At 39.1% G+C, this 25253-nt stretch overlaps 1 protein-coding gene across 22 annotated transcripts in view; it reads right to left on the reverse strand.

Moving 5' to 3' along the window:
* The window catches only part of KCNMA1 (potassium calcium-activated channel subfamily M alpha 1), a 727849-nt gene that overhangs the window by 158027 nt on the left and 544569 nt on the right, over positions 1–25253 (reverse strand). For all 22 annotated transcript variants that reach the window (XM_027062348.2, XM_027062381.2, XM_053206927.1 and 19 more), the window contains exon 15: positions 1712–1821. In XM_027062348.2, the coding sequence (XP_026918149.1) occupies positions 1712–1821 (110 nt within the window). The remainder of the gene's footprint in view (positions 1–1711; positions 1822–25253) is intronic.

Consider the following 25253-nt stretch of genomic DNA (forward strand, 5'->3'; position numbering starts at 1 on the left):
GATATAAACACTGGTCAAGCCAGGGAAAATCAACAGCCAAGGAGGGCATCTTCACACACACCTCTGCTAATGCCCCCAATGCCATAGGACCCCTCTGGGCATTGGCAGCTTTGCCGTGTGCTCAGACCACCCCTACATTATATAGGAGGCCTCCATTTTTTTTTTTTTTTTTCTTTAACATAGAACCAGCCACTATTAAAAGTCTTGAATTCTCCTGGGCTTTCTATCCTAGGCAGTCCAAACCCCAGGGTGGAGAAAATCCCCTGGGACAGCCTCAATGTTCCAGGACCTGAGGCCTCTGAATGGTTAACTTCTTTCTGTGGCAGAAAGAGAAATAGCTCTCCCAGAAAGGAACACATGGGAGTTACAATAGGGCATCAATTTTCAGAAAATAACTCCTTCTGAATCAATTACCTATTCACTTTTCCAGTCCATTTAGCGTTTAAACTTTCGCTTAGAGACAGGGTGGGAAATTTCAGTAAAGAGCCAAACCGTTTTGTATTGCTTAGGGTCTGGGCCCAGGGACAGACACAGTACACCTGCTGTGTCCTGTGACAGGAGTCTCCAGGTAAACACCACCTCCCAGGTGTTCTGTCCCCTCTCTGCTGTGCACAGAACAGAAAGCTAGAAGACAGAAGAGCCCAAGGTTCCCCAGGACTATCCTTTTTAGACCTCCCTTTCCAGAAGGTGGGTTTCATTTGTAGGTACTCAGCACAAGGGAATAGCTTTTCATCCTCAGCCCAGTGGTTCCAAGATTCCCCTATTTCTGCCCAGTTTTTATCAGCAAGACTGAGGTTATCAAATCTTTTGATAAAGTGTCAATGGATTAACAAGGCTTAATGTTTCAACATTCCCAGGGAGTTTATGCTTTCATAGGGGACAAAACCCCTGTTTGACTTGCACCCAACATTTGAGATTCCAAGTGGGAAATCTAAGGCATCATCATGATGGAAGTTTCTCGGGGTCCAGGACCCATGTAACTCTTGAGTTCATATCCCTTAAATGATCACCTATGCTACTTTGAGGGGCCATGGCCAGCTGGGGCTGCCTCTTGTTCAAATCCATCCTGCTGAGCCAATAATAAGGAAAAGCTAAGCCTTCTCATTGTCATAACATGGTGGTTGTTCATGTCAGGAGCTAAATTGCTAAGAGCTTCTCAAGGCCTCCTTCCATACATTTGGTTCCACATTTCCTCAGCAGTATTTGAATGCACTTTGAATAATGGCTTCTCGGATGTCTCTATGATCTGAATTGACTGAAAGATATTAAAATTCCTTTCATCAAGGAGCAGGCAAGATTTGTTTTCATCCTGGTAAAAAGACATGGGTTCCTGCCACCCATCATACTGTGTCTACACCACAGGAGCCTAATTCAAGACATGCAGGAACACTGTGGTTCATAATTTAATGCATAAAGTGAATAGGTAATTGATTCGGAAGGAGTTATTTTCTGAAAATGGATGCCCTATTGTAACTCCCATAAGTATAAGGTTCTCAGAGCTGTGGGGAAAAGTAGGGCCAGCAGAAATCCCCAAGGCAGAGACCATGTAATGACCCACCTTCCTGTTCACCACACAAGACAGAGCACACAGGTTACCCTCAGTAATTGTTGAGTACCCCAGCTGTATTGGGCAGGCGTAAGGTATCTTCCCTGAAAGGGGCACATTAAATACCCCTGAGAGCCAAAGAGCACATGGTTAATGGTCACTTACTCACAAACAGTAGGGAAGGACAGACCCACGAAGGCACTGGAGAGATATTCTGTGTACATTTCATTTGAGACTCCTTCCAAGTAGTATTTCTGCCACGTGTCTTCCTCAATCTAGAGAGAAGAACACAGGAGGTTCAAGATATGACAGCACACTATAAAAGAAAAACCAGAGTTTACCATCTGGCAAATGAATGAATGCCCTAGTTATGTGATGGTGACTGTCTTCAGCAACCAGGACCACAACCACATCGTCCACGTGAAGCTTTCCATGCTCCTAAGCTCTTAGAATGGAAGTACATCCTCTCTAAAGCACCATTTTTCTAACCTGTATGCTTTTCAAGGGTGTGAAGCATGGGCATTCACCCACAATACTGGTGGGCAAGTAAATTGATACAAATGCTTTGAAGAACAATTTTGCAAGTGTTATAAAAATTTTTTAAAGGACATGTTCTCTTACACAACCATTCCATTTTAAGTATTCATAGCAAAGAAACAAATAGACACATATACAGAGACATATGTATAAGAACATCCTTCCTATTAATAAAAAATTGGAAAAAAACACAAATGGTACATTTTCAATAATTAAAAATGATGGTGAAAATGTATACCTGCTCATATAGCAATTATGTAAAAATTACCAAATAATGTTAGTAGTCTGACCCTATTAAAATACCCTATAATTATCTGAATGCTTGTAAAGCCATAGAAAAATCTAGAAAATATTATACTAAAATACTAACCATTTCTTGTAAAGCCATAGAAAAATCTAGAAAACTTTATACTAAAACACTAACACTAACTATCTCTGAGTGGAAGACTAACACTTTTCTCTATAGATTTCTGAGTTGTCTGAAGGCTTTTACAATGAGTGTGTATGTATGTGTGTGTGTATGCATATATATGCGTAAAAAATAAAACAATAACACAATAGAACAATATGTATATTTCTACTTTGGGAAAAAAAAGATTTTTCCAACCACACCCTGAGTATCACAAAAAGTAAAATGTTGTTTCAGACAGGACTTACCCCAGATTTCATTAAAATGTGTCTTTTTTCCTAATTTATCAAGCTCTACTGGTTTTCCCAACAACCCTCTTCATGCTAAGCATTTCTAGAAGGATTTTACATTGGAAGTGATCTTTAAAAATTATCGAGTGAATAACAACAAGAATGCTGAGCCCCTATAGGAGGTCAAAGACCTTGGGATTCTCAAGGCAGGCAGACTGAGTAGTCCCTGGGAGTCTGTAGGCTGTGGCCTCCCATGTATACCTCTACATAAGGTGAGGAGATGAGAGGCACCTTCCCAGCCAACAGGAAGTGACTCCTTACAATTTCTTGGGCTGATGCTGAATTAGAAGGCATCTTGCCTATGGCCCATAATCCGTTAGCTAGGGGAAATGCAATGCTAGAAGTTGAAAGAGACTTGGAAACAGTGGGAAATGAACACCTACCATCTACTGGGTGACACCCTGGAATACAAAAAAGGCAGGACTCACTTAGAAATAAATTGAATGCTCCCTGCTTCTATGTTATTTGCCTGCTTTGTGCAAGTCTGGGTGATTAGAGTATGTGGGTTGACCTCATTAGTTTGAGCTGCTTCTAACCTACTCCCACACATTAGACATTAGCTATGCAGTGCTGCTGGGTATGGGCTGTTTATCTACAAATTGGTCTTCCCCAGAGTGGGGTCTTTAAAAAAAAAGCACTCAACCATTTCTACTGCTAAACTGTATGATTTTTAAAAATTAACTGCAATGTGTTTAACTAAGCATAAACTTTTTAATTTCCCTGAATCATAAGATTTCAACTTTTTTTTCAAATAAAAGATATTTTGACTTTATAAGCAAAGGCCATTAATTCTAACTAATTTGAAGAAAGCCTAGTCTGCATTAGTAAATAATTTGAAATATAGAATAGTTGGGGAATTATAGTATCATAATTTGTCTTATTGGTAAATAGGATACTATATGAAGAATTGCCAATGATAAATCCTCATGGTAGAGCTTCATGGGAAAATAGTGTTTTTGAAATGGAAGAATCCAGCCTATTCTTTCAGCAGAGACATTCCCTTTATATTGCGTTATGTTACTAGTTTAATCTGATTTTCAAAACAATGAAAATAGGAGCCTTTATCTCGATTATTATTGATTGGTGGTGGTATTCCTCAGTTAATATAATTTTAACATGGTCCTTTTAGTTATGGCCAGTATTTTCATACCTCTGTATCCTAATAGAACTATTCTTTTTTTTTAACATTTCCTTTTTAAAAAAAAATTATTTTTATTTATGTATTTAATTATTTATGTTTATTTATTTTTAATGTTTTTAATATTTATTTATTTTTTTGAGAGAGACAGACAGAATACGAGTGGGTTAGGGGCAGAGAGAGAGGGAGACAGTTTCCCAAGCAGGCTCCAGGCTCCAAGCTGTCAGCACAGAGCCCGACACGGGGCTCGAACTCATGAGCTGTGAGATCATGACCTGAGCCCAAGTCGGATGCTCAACCGACTAAGCCACCCAGGTGCCCCTATTTATTTATTTTTGAGAGAGAGTGGGGGCAGAGGGAGAAAGAGAGAGAATCCCAAGAAGACTCTGCGTTGTCAGTGCAGAGCCCAACATGGGGCTCAAATTCATGAACCCAGAGATCATGACCTAAGCTGAAATCAAGAGTCAGATGATTAGCTGACCCAGCCACCCAGCAGCCCTTGCAACTACTCTATAGACCAAATTTTATTGTAAGTTAATCATTAAATATTTTTATTAAGTAGACACAAATTTTTGCAGGATAATAGTATTATTCATGTTTGTTTTGAACATAGCAAATATTCATTCAATTATTCATTCAGCAAAGACTTACTGAGCATATTCAGTATCTATTCAGGACCTATTCCAGTTGCTGATTAGATCTTATTTAAACTGGTATTTATTTGCCCATTTTTTTTCTCTTTGCTGGAAGAAGCGCCAGATGTCTAGCTAAGATATCTAACCAGATAAACCTTTTCCTGATTTTTTCCCATATTTTTCTTTCTGCAGGTTTTGCCTTTGTGGCTGATCAAAAACACTTAAGGGATTCAATGTCAAATAACTGGAAAAAAAACATACAGAACTTTTCTGGAAAGCAAAATGCCTCTTCTACATCTATCTGTGGATTCTGAGACGGTATCTACAATGCTAGATAGAGTAGCACCGAAGGGACTGTTTAAACACTGAGAGGTTTCACTTCATTGCTTAAGATTTTTGCTTAAGACTGCCACATCTTTAACACTATTTCTATATAGATAAGCCAACATGTTTTTGAAATTCCTAACAAAGGTGTTCTGGGGCACCAGGGTGGCTCAGTCAGTTGAGTATACGACTCCTGATTTCGGCTCAGGTCATGATCTCATGGTTCGTGAGTTCAAGCCTCGTGTCAAGCTCTGTGCTGACAGTGCAATATCTATAATTGTAAGGGCAGAAGAACCAGTAATTATAATGAATCCTAAGACCTTTTAATCCTTAAGGGCAAGAATGACAAGTTGTGACAGATCAACAATAAGAACAGGCTAATCACATCAGGAGAATCAGGAAATGAGCCCCAACCCAGGACACTGACACCATAGCACACAGCAGACTCAGACAAGAGAACCTCAATCTTCATCCCAAGGCAAGGGCTCAGACTATCTATCACTTCTTACCAAGGTTTACCTTTCTAAGTCTCAAACCTGGCATCTTTGACTGGCTGAAAAAACAAAACTGAAAGGATATATTCTTTTACCTTTGTCAGCAGTAAAGACATGCATTCTTTTTTTAAATTTTTTAAAAAATTTTTATTTTTATATTTGAAAGAGAGAGAGACAGAGCACACGCAGGAGAGGGGCAGAGAGAGAGGGAGACACAGAATGTATCTGAAGCAGACTCCAGGCTCTGAACTGTCAGCACAGAGCCCGACATGAGGCTCGAACTCAGGAACTGTGAGATCATGACCTGGACTGAAGTTGGAAGCTTAACCGACTGAGCCACCCAGGTGCCCCAAGAAATGCATTCTTAAGAAAGGAAAAATAAGTGTAATATATGTTGAGTTGAAAACATTTGTGCTTCACCCAAGAGAAGATGGCAGTGAACAAAGAGAGCTAGAAAAGGTGGAGCGAGTTACTGTCATTATGATTTCCCTTTTACAGGGGACTAAACTGAGGCACAGAGAGGTTAAGTAACACACTAATAGTCACAAAGCCAATTGTTGGTGTGAATAAGATTCAGAGTTCATACTCTTAACCACCCACCATGTCACCTTTTGCTAGAGATGACAGAGTAAATATATAAGGAGGGAGTGGTGCTAGGATCTGGGGGGGCAGGATGGATTTGCTGTATATGAGTACCTAAGAGGGGAAATATCAGAACAGAAGCTCACCAATGACTCAAATTCTTAAACCCTGGAGCCCATGACCTTGTGAGAGGTTGATGAGGAGTAACATTAATTTTGAGTTGTAAACCAATGGAAGGGAAAAGATATTTGCAAATGACACATCAGCTAAAGGGTTAGTATCCAAAATCTATAGAGAACTTACCAAACTCAACACCCAAAAAACAAATAATCCCGTGAAGAAATGGGACGAGGAAGTGAATAGACACTTTTCCAAAGAAGATATCCAGATGGCCAACAGAAACATGAAAAGATGTTCAATGTCACTCATCATCAGGGAAGTACAAATCAAAACCACACTGAGATACCACCTCACGCCAGTCAGAGTGGCTAAAATGAACAACTCAGGAAACTATAGATGCTGGCGAGGATGTGGAGAAACGGGAACCCTCCTGCACTGTTGGTGGGAATGCAAACTGGTGCAGCCACTCTGGAAAACAGTACAGAGGTTCCTCAAAACATTACAAATAGAACTACCTTACGACCCAGCAATAGTACTGCTAGGAATTTATCCAAGGGATACAGGAGTGCTGATTCATAGGGGCACATGTACCCCAATGTTTATAGCAGCACTTTCAACAATAACCAAATTATGGAAAGAGCCTAAATGTCCATCAACCAATAAATGGATAAAGAAAATGTGGTTTATATATACACTGGAATACTACTTGGCAATGAGAAAGAATGAAATCATGCCATTTGCAGAAATGTGGATGGAACTGGAAGGTATTATGCTGAGTGAAATAAGTTAGTCAGAGAAGGACAGATATTATGTTTTCATTTATATGTGGAACTTGAGAAACTTAATAGAAGACCATGGGAGAAGGGAAGGGGAAAAAATAGTTACAAACAGAGAGGGAGGGAGGCAAACCCATAAGAGACTCTTAAATACAGAGAACAAACTGAGGGTTGATGGGACGTGGGGCAGAGGGGAAAGTGGGTGATGGGCATTGAGGAGGACACTTGTTGGGATGAGCACTGGGTGTTGTATGTAAGCAATGAACCACAAGAGTCTACCCCAAAAACCAAGAGCACACTTTACACACTATGTTAGCCGAGTTGACAATAAATTATATTTAAAAAAATAAAAAATGAAAATGAAAATGGAAAGCAGATTTTGAGTTGCACTGAGAGTGTGGGCCTCCTCTCACAGCATGACAGCATCCTTTCTACTCTACAAAATGGAACCATCTCAGCCTACAACTTCTTTCCTCAAATAGTACATGCTATTCTCCACATTTGTGTTGTGAAGGTATTTTTAACTGTAATGTAATGTACACACTTCCCAGCAGAAAAATGAAGGAATGGGACCAAAGTGACTTAAGGAAAGGTGCCAAAATTAATTTGCCAGCCATGCAGCCATCAGTCAAAGGCAAAGCATTTCCTGAGGCAGCAATTTCTCCTTTGGCTGTCACATCAAACTCCAGCTGTTTTAGAAGAGCAAAGATGAGCAGGTGATGTGCTGTGGCTCCTGATTCATCAAATACTCACTCACAGAATCTTCAGTGAGAAAGGGAAATTGAGCCATTGGGCTAGCTCGTCTACACTGCTTGTGGGCTCATTTATGTTTTCTCCATTATCTAATTTTTCAACCAGTCTAGTTCAACCCCCCGAGTGAATGGTTGTACACCAACTCATGGGCAGACAGCTCCACCATCAAAGGGTACCTGCCAACTGGAAACATGAGCCTTGGCTTCGAAGGAAGTGGCACCTTCTTGATCCTAGATTCTGCATGTGTTACTAATGGTGGGTCGGTAATGACACCTTTTATTTTTTATGCTTTCTCTGATTAGAGTGAAACTGTGTTTCTCTAATGCTAACAACCCAGTGAATGTGAAAAATCAACCATCCTGGCTGGGGTATGCTACAACCACGGTGATTTCTGTTCCCAGTGAAGAGTCTGAACGACCGTGGTGATTATGGTCAAATAATTTTGCTAACGTCTGTCCCCACCTCTGGAGTCATGTAAATAATTCCGGAGATTATCTAATATGCCAATTCTTATTTAACTGAAAACAAGTACACTATTTTAATCCAAATATATTGATATTATGCACATCAAAAATAATGAACTAAAAGGAAATTATAAAAACCAATGACCATTATGTTAATGGCTGCAATAAGAAGACGGGAGTCATAACACACACACTAACATTGCCCCAAACTGGTAGTAGGAGACTAGTGTATTAGCAGGTATTCAACGCATTACTATTTTTTTAATCTATCCAAATTTTAAGTTAATATTTTTCTCTAAAGAACGCACAGTTTTAAATCATCAAACTGCTTTGATAAGAATTAACTAGTCACGGGGCACCTGGGTGGCTCAGTCGGTTAAGCGTCCAACTTCGGCTCAGGTCATGATCTCACAGTTTGTGAGTTTGAGCCCTGAGTCGGGCTCTGTGCTGACAGCTCAGAGTCTGAAGCCTGCTTCGGATTCTGTGTCTCCTTCTCTCTCTGCCCCACCCCCACTTGTGCTCTGCCTCTCTCTCTATCAAAAATAAATAAAATACTTAAAAAAAAGAATTAACTAGTCACATCTGAATGAACTTTGTACATATAAATTACACAATACATTGTCATTTTGACAATGACATGAACTGATGACCAAGTGCCTTAGATACCATTAAACATATTAATTCCTACAACAAACAAAAAAAGGAAGAAAAGAAAGAAAAAAAAAGAGAAAGAAAGAACGAAAGAGAAAGAACCCACAGGAAGTGTCAAGCCCTTGACTATAATAATAAACACAGGATCAGCATTTATGGTCTCTAGGCTGATGAGTGTATGGGCGGTTATTAAAATGTGTGGGGTCATTTATCCCCATTCTTTAACAGCATGCTCTGTCACTGAGAAAAATCTGATTTAATGTTGCATCTAATCATTTCTTGCTGGAACGAACAATGTTAAGGACAATTGAGTGTTAAGAAGTCTTTATCATTGGGCTTTTTGGATTCTCTCTCTCCTCATTTCCTCCACACACCAATCTTAACATATTTGTCCCAGTTTTTATCAATGGGCACAGGGCTACCTCTTTCGCCTTCCCTTTCTCGCCTCAACGTTCTTCAGTATAATGACAAATCCTAAGACCAACTCGTGGTATTAAAAAAATAAAGCCTTTGCATCTCACTAGCTTATGTCCTCACAGGTGCCAGAACAGAGAATGCCTCGCCGCACAGCTTTCTGGGGGTGGGATAAACTGGTGATAAAGTTGAAACCAAAGGAGAGAAGCAGAGGAGATGGGGGCGGGGGGAATGAACGGTGATTTGCACCTTTTCAGAATGTATTTCTTCTCCATGCCAAATTGTACTTCAATGCTGTACTTCTTGGATGTGGACTCAGGTCGGCTGCCCTTCTGAGAGCAGCACGGGATTTCAGGGACTCCATAACGATTTGGCATTCCACAATTATGGCCTATTTCAGATTGCATTCTCCAGAATGTGAGAGCAGGACGAAAGGATTTCAGACTCGTCCAAAGCCTTCAGGACAATGTCAATTAAAACAAATTATTTGGGATTTGATGGAATGCCAGATAACTGGTTGCTTCAGCACTGAACGAATAAATAAACAACTCCAAAGATTAATTCTGGGTGGACTTGAGCCAAATCTCTTAGACCCAGACTAGTGGGCTGCAGACTATCAAATGAGATTTCTTCCATCAGGCATTATGAGAAAAAAAAAAAACAAAAAACGCCCACATGAGGTGTTCTGAGAGCGACTGACAGACACAGCATGCAAGAGTGTAAGAATATATGGTGTTTCCTCTGCTATATTACCTCCAGCCCAGATTATTCTGAAAACACAAAGAGTGCCAGAGGGGCTAAAGCTAAAAGGGCTTAGTGCAAAGAGTGATATGAGAACTTTTTTTTTAAAGTTTATTTATTTATTTTGAAAGAGAGAGCATGAGCAGGGGAGGCGCAGAGAGAGTGAGAGTGAGAGAGAGAGAATCCCATGTAGGCTCTGCACTGGCAGCACAGAGTCCCAAACGGGGCTCCAATCGCAAAGTGTGAGATCATGACCTAAGCTGAAATCAAAAGTCGGATGCTTAATTGACTGAGCTACCCAGATGCCCTGATAGGAGAACTTTTTTTAAGGAATTATTATTTAGAAATGATTTAAGAAAGTATTGCTTGTGTGGCCAGAAATTGGTATTTTTCTCAATATGTTAGAAGGCTTCTCTACTCTCTCCCGATTTTTCTCTCCAGTGAAGAAAGGATATCTTATGCTTAAGAGATGTCAGAACTCATTAAAGGTTGGCCTATTCACTCTCTGTCCAAATAGGACTATGGCTTTGCAATCTCGCTAATGGTCAGGAACATCCTCATTTGTGCTTCAAATAATAAGGTTCTTAAAATATCATGAAAAGAATTCTAATCTGGGTAGAGCAAGCAGGAAGTAAATGTTCTCAAGCAGATGCCTGCTGAGCAATCCTCATGAGAAAGCAATCCTCATGGGGATTCAGCCCCCGGCATGCAGGATTATCCAGGACAGAGCTTCTCAATCCATTTGAGGTAGAGGACCAGGTTTTGTTTTGATTTCCAACGTCCATTCTTTTGCAGACTCAAACTTCTGCAAAATCTAACAGAAATGAATTCCAAAAAAAAAAAAAAAAAAAGAAAAAGATATGCAAAGTACAGGTCCCAAATTTTTCTTGTTCGATTCAACTATTATAAAATTAATCTATCAAATTGCTCTCAAAGTTCCTAAGAACTTGCTCTCATTTTCTGTACTTTGTCCCTCGTGGATGAGTAGCATACAGTTCACAGCACCCATTCATGGACTCACTGACAGATGTGCTGGCCTTCTCTTACAAACCCAACTTCCCACAATTCCCTACTTTGCCACAGTTTTGGCAAAGTAGGAGTATTCTCAGCTATTTCCCAAAGTAAGCGCATCAGAACTTACTAACAGGTATTATCTCGAATGCACAGAGTGGAGAGAGGGTCACCATGAAAATATAGGTTATTTTGAGGGCAGAAAATTCTATCTGAATCTCCAGTGTAGCCTATATACCCAGCAGTAGCTCAATAATATTTGGAAGAAGTAGATTTGGGAAGGACTGGAATTCACAAAGCCAAACTGGGTTTTTTGTTTTTGTTTTTGTTTTTGTTTTTTTTTTTTTTGCAATGGTTAGAGACTTAACATGTTAATAGTAGTTGTAAATCTGCAAACATGGCATTTAGTCACATGATCCTTTATTTCAAGGAGTAGCTCATGGAGATAGGTAATGCTAATCTAAAAACTTTCCTTCTTTCTGATTTCCCTACCACTTTGTTTCCCTTGATCCTTCTGTTGGAAATATATATAAATCCCTATTTTCAATTGTCAAATCCAATTCTTCCTATAAAGTTTGCATCATATGCCCCTTCACTGGTGAGGCTTTTCATTTCCCAGGTTGACATGCTCTTCTTTTCCTTATTGGAAATGCTAATCAAACCCATTTCTAGGGGGCTTGGGAGGGCTAAATGGGGTTATCAGTACAGAATGATTAGAACACTATCTGGCCCACAGTAAGTGCTCAGTGCATGTTAACTATCATTAGCTACCATCATAGCATTCAAGTCTTCTAACATCTGACGAGAGCTACAGCAAAGTAGCATTTGGAACATGAGCCCCTCCTTATGTACTCAACTTTGTATCTTCCAGAACAAGCAACATACTACCTTCTAAGGTGCTTATATAAGAGGTGCTCAATTAATATTTGTTGCATTGAACTAAGCAAGACAAAAACTAGAGAAAGAGACACAATGAAACAAGCAGTTTTCCTAAGTATCTAATCACAAGTCAGCACTGATGACTTCACAGCATTTAGTGTCGGACCATGCAATGAACCAATTCCTGCCTCCAAATGTTGAAAAATTCTGTATTAGGTTCTAATAAGGAATGGGTAGAACTGGGTCATTTTTAAACTTCCCAGAAAACTTCATACTAGGAGCAATATTTTTCTGGAAAATTTTGTCATCACAGAACTTCTTTGGCTACTTAACAAGTGGCTTATGGTTTTCTAAATTCTAAATCCAATAACTTGGAGGCTTGAGTTTGAAAGAAGGAATTCTCAAGAGCTGGTATACTGCCATCCATCCAACTAATGTTCTTCTTCCCACTAGCTAGGAGTCTCACTGCCATCCCTGAGGAAAGAAGCCCCCTTTGTGTCCTTGTCTCATGACCACACTGTCTTCCGCATGGGACTTAGCTTTCTGTCTTCTCTTTGCCATCATTTTTTGGATTCCAATGTAAAGTCAAACAACAATTCAACAGGAAACAGACTGAGCCCAGAAGAGGCTACATTTGGCAATCCCATTACCCCCAAATTCTGAGAAACAATGGTTGATTGATTGATTGATTGATTGATTACTGGATGGATAGGAAGGGAATTAGAAAAGAAAAGCATTCTCCATCACAGAAACTATGAGCTTGCTTTGAAGAGACAAACCACCACAGCATTGCCTATGCCTTTGCAGGATCTTCAGTTTCTTAGATGGTTTGGTTTATTGCTGCTATCACTCTGGATAATTTCTCACCAGGGGGCACTTCTGAGGCTTACTTAACAAAAGTCTTCTGAGGCTCTGAGTCCACAGCTTCCCAAACTCTGACGTGCATGTAAATCATGCAAGGTTCTTAATGAAATGTGGTTTCTGATGCCATGGTCCTGGGTGGGGGCTGATTCTGCATTTCTAACAGGCTCCAAGACAACAATGACGCTGCCCGGACATAGACCACACTTTGAGTAGCAAAGGTCTATTCCCTAAGACAGTGAAGAACAGAAAACAAGTATTCTCCATCATGCCTTTGAAGAATAAAGATTAAGGAGAATCAATCACAATCCTTTAAATTACAGATGAAAAAGAATGTTCTCCACGAATATCACTAAATACTGGAGCCAGTTACAGAGAAAGCTTAAACCTAATTAAGCACTGAGTATCCAAGTGTTTGGGTTGTTTTGGTAATTAGTCTAAACAATATTCCAGGAGTCCAGATTTATCTACTTAGTCTCTCTCCATTGACTCAGTGACCCCAATGATAGTTTAGTTTCCATTTCAATGTGGGCTGTGTAAAGACAGAACAATGAGATGGCTATATTTAATTCAATTAAAAATAAAGTTTCAAAAAATGGCCCTGATTTGGATCCCTAATTTCTATTCAACTTCCCCATTTTAGGACACAGCATCGAGTGTGAGGACGAAAACGCTTGCCAAGTCAGTCCCGTTTTAGTGACAGCAGATTCTGGATACTTATGTCTCCTATCGCTGTACAATACGGCCTAATAAAGTCGAGCCAAAGAGACTAGATTTCATTTCAGAGCAAAGGGTTCAGCCATAAACTTTTGCTTTCTGGCTGAACAGAGCCATTCCAGCCGCAAGCATAAATTCTGCTAGTTTTAGGTATCAGGGTGATTGGGAAGCCAAATGGGTTATTTGTGAGCCAGGTATCCAAGGCAGAGGCACCCGCTTTATTGTGTATTCATTGTTATCTGGAACATCTCTTGCCAGCTACAGAATATTTTCACAGGAAGTTAGAAATGACTTCAGAAATTCCCCTCTGTGGCTTCCTGGAGTGGATTTTAGGCCTCATCAAAAAGACATTTGGTTCAGAGATTGAAAGTGGGCAGCTTATAAGTTGCGGAGGCATTTAGTTGGGCTTACAGTTTCCTTTTAAGGGGGGCCATGGTCCTCATTGGCATAGCAGCGTAGGAAGTACCAAAGCACAGGCAGGCTCTGGGTTCAAATCCTAACCTCCCTGCGTGCCCCTGAGCTAAGCTGTATAACCTCTCCCAGGCTCAATGCTTTTACCTGCACAATGAGAGCAACAATAGCACCTACCTCCTAGGAAGACAGTTGAAATGAAGGGACACATATAAAGTGCCTGGCAAATGTGTCAAGTGCCCTTGTGCACTAAAAGATGGCATTTACTGAGTGTGTACCCTGTAAAGTTCTATAAATGTCAGCTATCATTATAAGTAATGAGTGACTGTGATGGTGATGATGGTGATGGTGGTGATGATGGTTACAACAGTGATGGTGATGGTGATTATGATGATGATGATGGTGATAATAAAGACATTTCTCCAGCTCACACAAAGAAACAGAGGTCAGTTAGTTGGATGTTGGGTGTGTGATTCATGGCTTCCTATTGCTTAGCTGCTGCTAGAAGAGCCTGGAACACCACTGACTATCACATGATCCTCTGGATTCAGGAGAAAAACTAAGAAGCTTGAGTTTGTCCCCAAAATGACCTAGAGGTCCTCCCAATCCCTCACCTTTCCTAGTGGCCAGCAAGTTCACTATAAATAAATACGATGGTAAGACAGATTAGATATTTGAAGAAAATAATGGTCCCCTAAAATAGGAGACGGGTCACATGTGGATGGAGCCTGAAGCTGATGGAGGAAGACCCAGCCTGGCCTTTGGAATGGATACCCAAGCCAGCAAGATCCTGATGGGTAGACTGGGCTACCCCAGTCTTCTGGTTCCTGGACTTGACTTTTGCCCACATGCCTCAACTGGGGAATCTCTATACCGTACTCTTATTTATCATCCTCCTTCCTAGCAAATGGCTTTGCTCCTTACTTCCAGCCTCACCTTCCAGATGGATTTGGAGCTGATACCTGGAGTATCCTTGGTCCATAGGATGGGCATACCAATAAACTGGTGCTTATTCAAACATTATTTTTTTAATGTCTATTTTTTTGAGACAGAGAGTGCATATGAGTGTGGGAGGAGCAGAGAGAGAGGGACAGAGAGAGAATCCCAAGTAGGGTCTGCACTGTCAATGCAGAGGTAGATACAGGGCTCAAACTCATGAACTATGAGATCACGACCTGAGCCCAAATTGAGTCAGACACTCAACTGACTGAGCCTCTCACGCACCCTTCAAACATTATTTTTTAAAAATACTTGCTCAACTCATATTTGGAGTAGAGGCTAAGCACTCGTGGGGACATAAGAGAGAAGAATGATCAACTGCTCAGAGTCTTTAGCCTCTACTACCCTTATAATCTATTTCTGGCCCCAACTTTGCAAACTTCCCTCAAAAAAGAAAAAAAAAAAGCTTTGCAGTTAAGTGGATTTATCCTTTTTAGTAGGCAATTTAGAAAATATCTGTTGTCACTTGGGGGGGAGAAAGCCCATCCCTTCCACTCCAAATAGTTTACCAAAGTATTCCTTCCAACTGCAAACTTCATGCCTCCTGAGAAGAGTTCTGGAAGGCATGTTTTCTCCTTCTGGTTGTATTTCTAGGAAAATGTTAGCAATCATTATAATTCATTATTCCCCCAAAACTGTCAGGCTAGCTCTCATCCTGCAGTTGGTATAGACTTGTGATGATCTTGTTTGGGCAGGGACAGGTCTCTCTGTCCCTCTAAGTTCACTGGTCCCATAAGCAAGGTCAAGTCAATAGTACATTTCAAGCCTCCAGGCACAAGCTGGGAGGTTGCTAGTCTCTCTGAGTTCTCCCCAGGTAACTCACTCTAGCACACAGCTTTTCTCCTGTAGGTCACTCCACTGTAAGGCCCTGTGTTGGGCAAGGCTGCACTAGCTAGCTGGGCTTTCATTACATATGGGGAACAACAGTCAGTGAGTATCCATTCACAGAAGAGGCCTGGGAAAAACCAAACAGAGGCACCCAGTTTTCACCTGTAAAAGCTTCTAGCTTAGGGGGCTGGGGGTGGGGTTTTTGACAGGAAGGTTGAAAGGGTTGAAGGAAGCAGTGTCATTTAGACCAATGAACAATGCTCCTGTCCTAGAAAGTGTACTCAGGCAGAAAATTCTGCTAACCTTGTATCTCACTACAAAGAGTTCTGGAGACCTCCCCCAACATCAGTCATTTACAAAGATGTTGGCAACACAAAAGTGTAAGCAATATAGGGAGGGATACCTTTATGCCACCCTTGAGATTGGTTTTATATTAGGTTCACCCCTCTATCTTCTCCCATCAGTGATTCAAGCCCAACCCAGTCTCAAGTCTCATGGCAAATAGAAGCCCAAACAGTACCACCCACTCCTAAGAAGGAAGAAAGAGGCTAGGGGCTTTAACACACACTTGCAATCATTCCAATAATCATCTATACTCTCACACATTTTACAGTGGGAAAATATGAAGCTCAGAAAAGTTGAATAAGCAGTCCAAGGTCCTACAACAAATTATGTCCTAAATCAGAGTCTTTACAGCTTTCTCACTGCCCAGCCCTCTACTTGTTACACAGCTATACAAGTCCCTTCACATTTCACAGGTGAGGGAGAAAAGGCAGAGTGAGGGCTATGCTGGAAAATTTGGAACATGGTGGTCCATGGATGTATCTGCATAGGGAGACACTATCCAACATCTTTGGCCAAACAAGCCTAATACTTAATCTGAATTCTGAAAGGGTCACCAAGTATTCCTCTTTTGTTGCTTCCTTCCACACTAGTATAATCAAGAAGAAAAAGTACCCAACCACTGAAAGAAATGGCCTCTTGCTGACAAACTTTAACTAAAATAAGAAACCCAACAGAAACTCTTTCTTAAATGATACTTACTTTGTCACAGTCTAGAGAAAGGAGAAACTGATTAAATCCATCGTACTAAAAAGCAATGCCATAAGTATGAAGGCTAGGAATAAACACAGATTTCTCTTGGAAGACTGCCAGCAAGGAGCTTTTGTACACCAAGATCAATGGGCACAGATATAGATGTTATTTCTCAATGGGCAGAGATTGCCTATCTACTGATACAATATGGGAAAAAGAGAGGAAATGCTATCTTTTACTCATATATGTCAACTAATTCCATCTGCTTCCCACCCTACTTCCCATCCCCTATGGCAAATAAAGCACAGCACTGAGGCAGGGAACCTGCATTTCTTAGAACTTCAAACCCTAATAAGTGGGCCCGAATCACTCTTGTTACCCTGAAATACAAGTGGCATTAATGATAAAAACTAAAAAAATTATACCCAGTTGAAAGGTTTTATTGCACACCATTTTTCAAGATGGCAGATGGATGCCTAAATTGATCTCAGTGTCATTTTACTGTTGTCCCAAAGTTTCTCTAAATCAGCCAAATGAGTTTGAAGTTGAAATAGCCACCTCATATTGTTCTACCAGGAGAGGCACAGGAGTTTGCCGTAATGTAGCTTGCCATATTATGTTATCTATAGCTTCGGATGAAAAGGTGGATAATCTCAAACCCATCCCAAAGAGAATGATTACTGAATATGTTAAAAGGACCCGATGATGACAATACCGTCCCATAGGCAATATTCTCCTGGGTCTGACTGTAAAAGACAATCTAAAGCACTATTTGGGTTTTTGGTTCTGGATAAGGTGGAATAAGTACTCTCTGCCCTGTATATTTCACTGAATGCATCTCTTAAACCTTGACAGAATGCATGGAGTAGCCAGTTGAAGACCCTGACAAGTGAACAATAGCAGGAAGATTAGAGGAAATGACCAGAATTGGAAGTATCACCAAATCGGCAATGAGTTTACTATTATTTTTCCTCTCCCTCCTCCAGCCTGACCTCAGAACCTATAAGCGAGGACCAGGATGTGGACAGAAAACTCCAAGAGAAGCTACGGTTCTGGCTCAAACACCAGTAGAAGGAATTCCTAATACTCAGGAAGAATGGGAGAAATCGTGTTTTCTCTTTTTTTTCTTTTTCTTTTCTACTCTTTTCTAGCACCTGTACCCCTAAGGCATCCATTGGTGGCAGTAGCAGCTGTGGCAATGGGCGCTGGAAGGACATGAGCAGTAGGAGAACCTCCACTGGCTAGAGGATCTGAGGTCCCAGAAGAGTGAGAGACAAAGCCCTGTTGCTTCTTGTCATTGTCATTGTCTCCCCCTGGGTGGGCACATAGGAGCAGGAAATGTACAATAAGCAGGGAAAGTAAAGCCCCAGCTTTCTGGTCAGAGGCTAAAAAGAGGAGGAGGCTGACAGCCATGGAGGCTGACAATTCCCTGGTTGATCACAGAGAAAGAGGACTTGGGAAAGTAGCCTCTTACAATCATTTATGAACTTCTGGGCTTACCCTGAGCTGTACATGGATGAAGCTGGCCCTATATACAGCATATATAGATTTTGAGAACAAACTATAATATAGACTATTGCCCAGTCTGAGACTGATGTGAGACAGATCCAAAGAGCACTGCCAATGCTTTGAAATTCAACTGACATTGGAATCACAATCCGTAGAAGCCTGGTCAGAACATGCAGCCTAAAATCCAACAGGTTGATTACATGTCAAAATAAAATTATCAATATTTTTTCTAAGATCAAAATAGACCCAAAGTTTCAAAATAAAAAAAAAAAATCAAAATGTCCAGGATACAATAAAAAAAATTACTTGGCTTATGAATAAACAGGAAAATCTCAACTTGCATTCATCCAATGCCTAGACACCACAGATATTAGAATTATCTAACAAAATCCATAAAGCAGCTATTTTAAAAACACTTCAACAATTAAAGGAGAAAACTTTTGTAAAGAATTAAAAGACAAAAAGCCTTAGTAAAGAAACAAGATAAAAATGAGAATCATATGAAAGTTCTAGAGTTGAAAAATACAACAACACACTCACTGGATGGGTTCAGTAGCAAAATGGAGATGGCAGAAGAAAGAATCAATGAACTTGAAGTTTGAAGCAACATAAATAGTTCAGTTTGAACAACAGAGAGAAAAAAAAATTCTTTAAATGAATACAGCCTGAGGGCCCTGTGGTGTATTAGAAAAGGTCTAATATTTGTGTCATATGAATCCCAGAATGAAAGCAAGAGAGAGTATAGAGCAGGAAATATATTTGAAGAAATAATGAACAAAACCTCCCAAATTTTACCAAAGACAAACCTAGAGATACAAGAATCTCAGTGAGCTCCAGCAGAATAAGCCCAAGGGAATAATGTTCAAACACAGTGTAATCAAATGATAGAAAACCAGAGACAATAAAAAATTTTTAAAGCAAGCAAAGAAAAATCACTCATTACTTATAGGTTAACAATAATTCAAATGACTACAGATTTCTCATCAGAAACAGTGGAGGCAAGAAGGAAGTAGAACAACATTTCAAAGTACTGAAATAACAGATCTGTCAACCCAGAATTCTGTATCCACCAAAAATGACCTTCAGGAATTAAGATGAATTAAAGACATTCTTGGATGAAGGAAAATAGTATCTGTTTCCAGCAAACTGCTCTAACGGAATTGTTAAAGAAAGCTGTTCAGACAGAATGAGAAGAATAACAAATGGAAAGCTGGAATATCAGGAATGAAGAAAGAACAACAGAAAGGGGAAATATCAGGATAAATATAAAAGATGATACTGTTCTTTAAAATATGTTTAATGGTTGAGGGGTGCCTGAGTGGCTCAGTCAGTTAAGTATCCGACTTTGGCCAGGTCACGATCTTGCAGTTCATGAGTTGCAGCCCTGTGTCAGGCTTTGTGCTGACAGCTGGAGCCTGGAGACTGCTTAGGATTCTGTGTCTCCCTCTCTCCGCCCCTCCCCTAACTTGTGCTTGCTCTCTCTCTCTCTCTCTCTCTCTCAAAAAAGAAATTAACATTGAAAAAATGAAAATAAAATAAATAAAATATGTTTCATGGTTGAAAGTAAAAAAATTATAGCACTGTCTTATGGGGTTGTCAGTGTATATAGATATAACACAACAACAACAACAACAACAACAACAACAAAAATGGGGAGGGTAAAGAGACCTATAGGTTCATAAGGTTTCTACATTACACCTAAAGAGGTAAGTCACTGAATCTAAGTAGACTTGAGAAGTTAAGTATGTACATTACAATCCCATGGCCAATTACAAGGCTATATATATATATATATATATATATATATATACACACACACATATATATATGCAATAAGAAATACAATAGATAAAATGGAATACTAAAAATGTTCAAAATAACCCCAAAGAAGAAATTAAAACAGATGAAACAGACAGAAAACAAATAGCAAAATATTAGACCTACATTATAGATAGTCTAACACACCTTTTAACAAACAAATTCACAGAATGGAATTTTTAAAAAATTACCCAACTATAAGTTGTCTAGAAGAAAATCACTTAAAATTTAAAGATACAGTTTGGTTTAGACAGAAAATGATGAGAAAAGGTTTTTTCCCTGTGAAAACACTAGTCAAAAAAGAAAGCTTGAGTGGGTTTGTTAACATCAGATCTGAAGTCTACTAGACTTCAGAAAAAGAGAATTACCAAGAATATTAGGGACAATATGTAATGATAAAAAGGATCAATTCACCAAAAGAAAGAAAGAAAAAAAACAAGAATGCAAATGTATATGCATTTAACAGAGTTTTAAAATACACAAAGCAAGACCAGACAGAATTAAATAGACAAATCACAATAATCTTTGGAGACTGCAGCACTCTTCTCACGGTTATGGGTAGAACCAGCAGACATGAAATCTGCAAGGGTGTAGAAGGACAGAGCAACACCACCAAGTGGCACGGATTAATGCTTGATGTTCATAAAGCACTCTATACAACAATAGCAGAATATACATTCTTTTTAAGGTCACGCAGAACATTCATCAAGATAGATTCTATAAAACATATTTTAACAAATTTAAAGGGCTTGAAACCATACAGAGTAGGTTCTTTAACCGTAATGGAATCAGACCACAAATCAGTAATATCAAAGTAAGAGGAATATATCCAAATTAAGCAACACGCATTTAAATAATCCACAGGTCAAAGAAGAAGTCTCAAGTGAAATTGAAAAGTACTTCTAACTGAATAAAAATCAACATACAACATATCAAAATTTGTGGAATGTAGCAAAAGCAATGCTTAGAAGGAACTATATAGCATTTAATGTTTATATTTTTTAAAAAGGAGTCTCAAACCAATACCCTAAGGTTTATCTTAAGAAGCTAGAAGCATAAAATAAACCCAAAGCAAGCAGAAAGAAAACAGAAAAATTAAGAAAGTAATAGACCCAAAAGTTGATTCTTTGAAAACACCAGCAAACTTTACATGTAGTAAGATTGACAATTAAAAAAAGCATAAATTACAAAATCAGGAATGAGAGAGAAGATATCACTACAGACCCCATAGATGTTAAATGGAAAATAAATTGAAAACTATGAACAACTCTATGCACATAAATTGTGTAACTCAGATAAATTAGACTAATTCCTCAAAAACCTCAAATTGCCATAATTCATCCAAGATTAAATAAATAACCTGAATAGAGCCGTAAGTTTTAAAGAAATTGAATTAGTCTTTAAAAACCTTTGGAAAAAGAAATTCAGGCCCAGATATTTTCACTAGTGAATTCTACTAAGCATTTAAGGAAAAAATTACACCAAATTCTACACCCTTGCAGAAAATAGAAGAAAGGGAAAGGCTTCTCAACTCATTTAATGAAGTCAACCATTACCCTGATACTAAGACCAGACAAAGACAGTATTAGAAAATCTATAGAACAGTATACTCACAAGAGTATACTCACAACACATATACAGAACACCTTCATAAAAATATTAGCGAATACATCACATTATGACCAAGGGGGGTTTATCTTGGAATGCACAGTGGCTAGTTCAATGTTCTCAAATCAGTCAACATAATTGACCATATTAACAGTCAGAAGAAGAAAAATAACATGATTATATTAATCGATGCAGAAAAAGCCTTCAGCAAAATTCAGTATGCATTCATGATTTAAAGAAAAAAAAAAACCTCTCATCAAATTATGAATGGAAAAGAACTCCCACAATCTCAAAACAAAGGCATCTACAAAACACCTATAGCTAGCATTATACTTAATGGCTAAATACTGAATATTTTCCCCCTAGGACTTGGAAAAAATCAAAGACCACTACTCTCACTCTTCCTATTCAACATCCTTCAAGAAATGCTAGTCAGTGTAATATGGTTGCAGGATACAAGGCCAACGTAGAAAAATAACATGTATTTCTACATACCACCATTGAATAATTGCAAACTGAATTTTTTTAAGATGCCATTTACAGTAGCTCCAAAAATTGTAATAATTTATGTATAAATCTAGCAAAAATGTACAGAACCTATTTGCTGAAAACTACAAACACTGATGAAAGAAGTTAAAGATTACCTAATAATGGAGAGACAATGCTCATGGATTAGAATCCATGTTCATGGATGCCAGTGCTCCCCCAAAATGGTATATAGATTTAACAAAATACCAGTAGGATTTTTTTGTCCATAGGTAAGCTGATCGTAAAATTTACAAGAAAAGGCAAAAACACTAGAATAGCCAAAGTAACTTGAAAAATGATACATTTGGAGGAATCACATTAGCTAAGGCCAATTTTAAACCACAGAGGATTATGCCCAGACGTGAAACTAATGGAATTTTTCTGATTGGATTTTGAAGTTAATTGGGGCTCATAGAGCCTTTCTTGCTTCCATATTCTTCCCTTTGGAATGGGAATGCCTGTAATTGTTATCCTATGGTTGTCCTATCATTATATTTTGGAGATAGAATGCTTGTCTTGTAGTTTTACAGATTTGTTGATGGAAAGGAATTTTGCCCCAGAATGGATCATACCCGGAGTCGTGCCCATACTAATTTTGATGATAAAATTTGGGACTTCAGAGCTGATATTTAGATGGGGTTCTGAACTTGAATTGGTGCTGCAGGGTTGGTACTTTTTAAAATATTAGGATGGGGTAAATGTATTTTACATGTTTGATGGATACAGAATTTTAAGGCCAAAGGGCAGACTGTGGTGGACTGAATAGTGGCCCCCCCAGGATATACCTGGAACCTGTGAATGTTACCTTGCATGGCAAAAGGGACTTTGCAGATACAATTAAGATCTTGGGATGTGAGGTGGTTCTGTATTGTCCAAGATGGCCCTAATTATAATCTCAAGTGTTCTTATAAAAAAAAAAAAAAAAAAAAAGGAGGCAGATGGGGATTTGATTAAAGACGAGGAAGTAGGAAATGTGATATTGGAAGCAAATGCTAGAGGGATATGAAGAAGGAGTCACAAGCCAAGAAATGCAGGCAGCCTCCATAAACTAGAAAATGCAAGGAAACAGATGCTCCTCTAGAGCCTCCAGAAGGAACCAGCCTTGCCAACACCTTGACTTTAGTCCAATGAAACTGATTTCAGACTTTTGGCCTCCAGAAAAGGAAGAAAAAAAATTTGTGTTGTTTTAAGCAGGCAATTTTTTGGTAATTTATTATAGCAGCCATGGAAAATTAGTACATGTGGTTTCATTTCTCTTAGGTAGACACCTAAAAGCGGAATTTTTGGGTCATGTGGAAACTCCATATTTAACATTTAGAGAAAACCCCTAAAATCTTCAAAATTAAACACTTTTATCCAGGAAAGACAGTGTTAAGAAAATGCAAACTCAAGATACAGACCCGAGAGAATGTATTTACAAATCCATCAAGATATCCAGAATATATAAAGAGCTCTTAAATTTAACAGTGAAAAGCAAACAACCCAATTGAAAAAAAAAAAAAAAGGGCCAAACACAGATAATACCCAATGCTGACAAGGATGTGGAGCAAGAGAAACTCTCATTCATTGCTGGTAGGAATGCGATAGGGTACTTTGGAAGACACTTTGGTGACTTCTTACAAAATTAAACATATTTTTGCCATACCAATTGCTCTCCTTGATATTCACCCAAAAGAGTTGAAAATGTATGTCCATACAAAAACCTGCACATGGATGTTTACAGCAGCATTATTCATAATTGCCAAAACTTGGAAGCAACCAGGATGTCTTTAGATAGTTGAATGGATGAATTTACTGTGGAACCTCCAGACAATGGACATAGGGAGTATTATTCAGCACTAAAAAGAAATGAGCACTTAAGCCACGCAAAGGCATATAAGAATGCAAAAGAATATTACTAAGTGAAAAAAGCCTATCTGAAAAGGCTACAGACTGTGATTCCAACTATGTAACACTCTGGAAACCACAAAACTATGGAGATGGTTAAAACATCAGTGTTAGCCAGGGATTAGCGAGGAGGAAGCTTCATCAGTTGTAACAAATGTACCCACTGTCAGTAATGGGGGAAACTATGCAGGTGTGGGGCAAGGGGTATTTGGGAAATCTCTGCCTCCACTCAATTTTCCTGTAAACTGAGAACTGCTTTAAAAAATAAGCCTATTTTTAAAAATGGGCCAAAAATCAAAAAGGACAGACAGATAATAGAGTAGCAGATGAAGAGATGTTCAACATCATTAGTCATTAGGGAAACATACATTAAAACCACAATGAGATACTCTACACATGCAGATGACTGAAATAAAAAAAAAAAAAAAAACTGACAATCCCAAGTGCAGACGAGAATGCAGACCAACAGGAACACTACACTTGCCTGGAGGGCATGACAAATGGTACAGCCATTCTGGAAAAACACGTTGGTGATTTCTTTTAAAGGTAAACCCACACTTACCCTCTAATCCAACGATCCTACTTCTAGTATTTCCTCTAGAGAAGCTAAAACTTAATGTCCACACAAACTTCTACACAAATGCTTATATCAGCTCTATTCATCATCTCTCCAGACTGGAAGCAACCTAAATGCTATCAAAGGAATAAAGCGACAAGCTGTGGCACATCCATGAAATGCCATGCTATTCAGACACAGGAAGGAATCAAATACTGATACAATAACTTGGGTGAATCTCAAGGGAATTATACTGAATGAGAAAAGCCAGTCTCAAATGGTTACATCCTGTATGATTCTATTCACAAGACTTTCTCAAAATCACATGATGAGAGTGACAGAGAACAAATTAGTGGTTGTCAGGGGCTAGGGGGCCGGGGAGGATATGAATGCACAGTGAGAGCATGAGTTTATTTGGGGGGTATTGGGACTGTTCTGTACCCTGATTCTGGTAGTGGTGGCACGACTCTACATATGTGTTAAAATGCAGGGAGCTGTGTACACACATGTACACGCACATCAATTTTACTGGAAGTTAATTTAAAGAATAAAATGAAAGAACAAGATAGCCGGACAATTAAAATTGCTTCTGAGTCTTGGTGGGACTACATACTTGAAGCATTTTCCTGTAATGGAAAATGGCCAGAAGAAATGCTAGGTAAATGTGATTGGATTTATGTCCCAGTCTTGAAGACTTAAATTCAGAGCCTTACCACTGTGCCCAAGTGGTTT

The sequence above is a fragment of the Acinonyx jubatus genome, chromosome D2 (genome assembly GCF_027475565.1).
Source record: "Acinonyx jubatus isolate Ajub_Pintada_27869175 chromosome D2, VMU_Ajub_asm_v1.0, whole genome shotgun sequence".
Taxonomy (NCBI): domain Eukaryota; kingdom Metazoa; phylum Chordata; class Mammalia; order Carnivora; family Felidae; genus Acinonyx; species Acinonyx jubatus.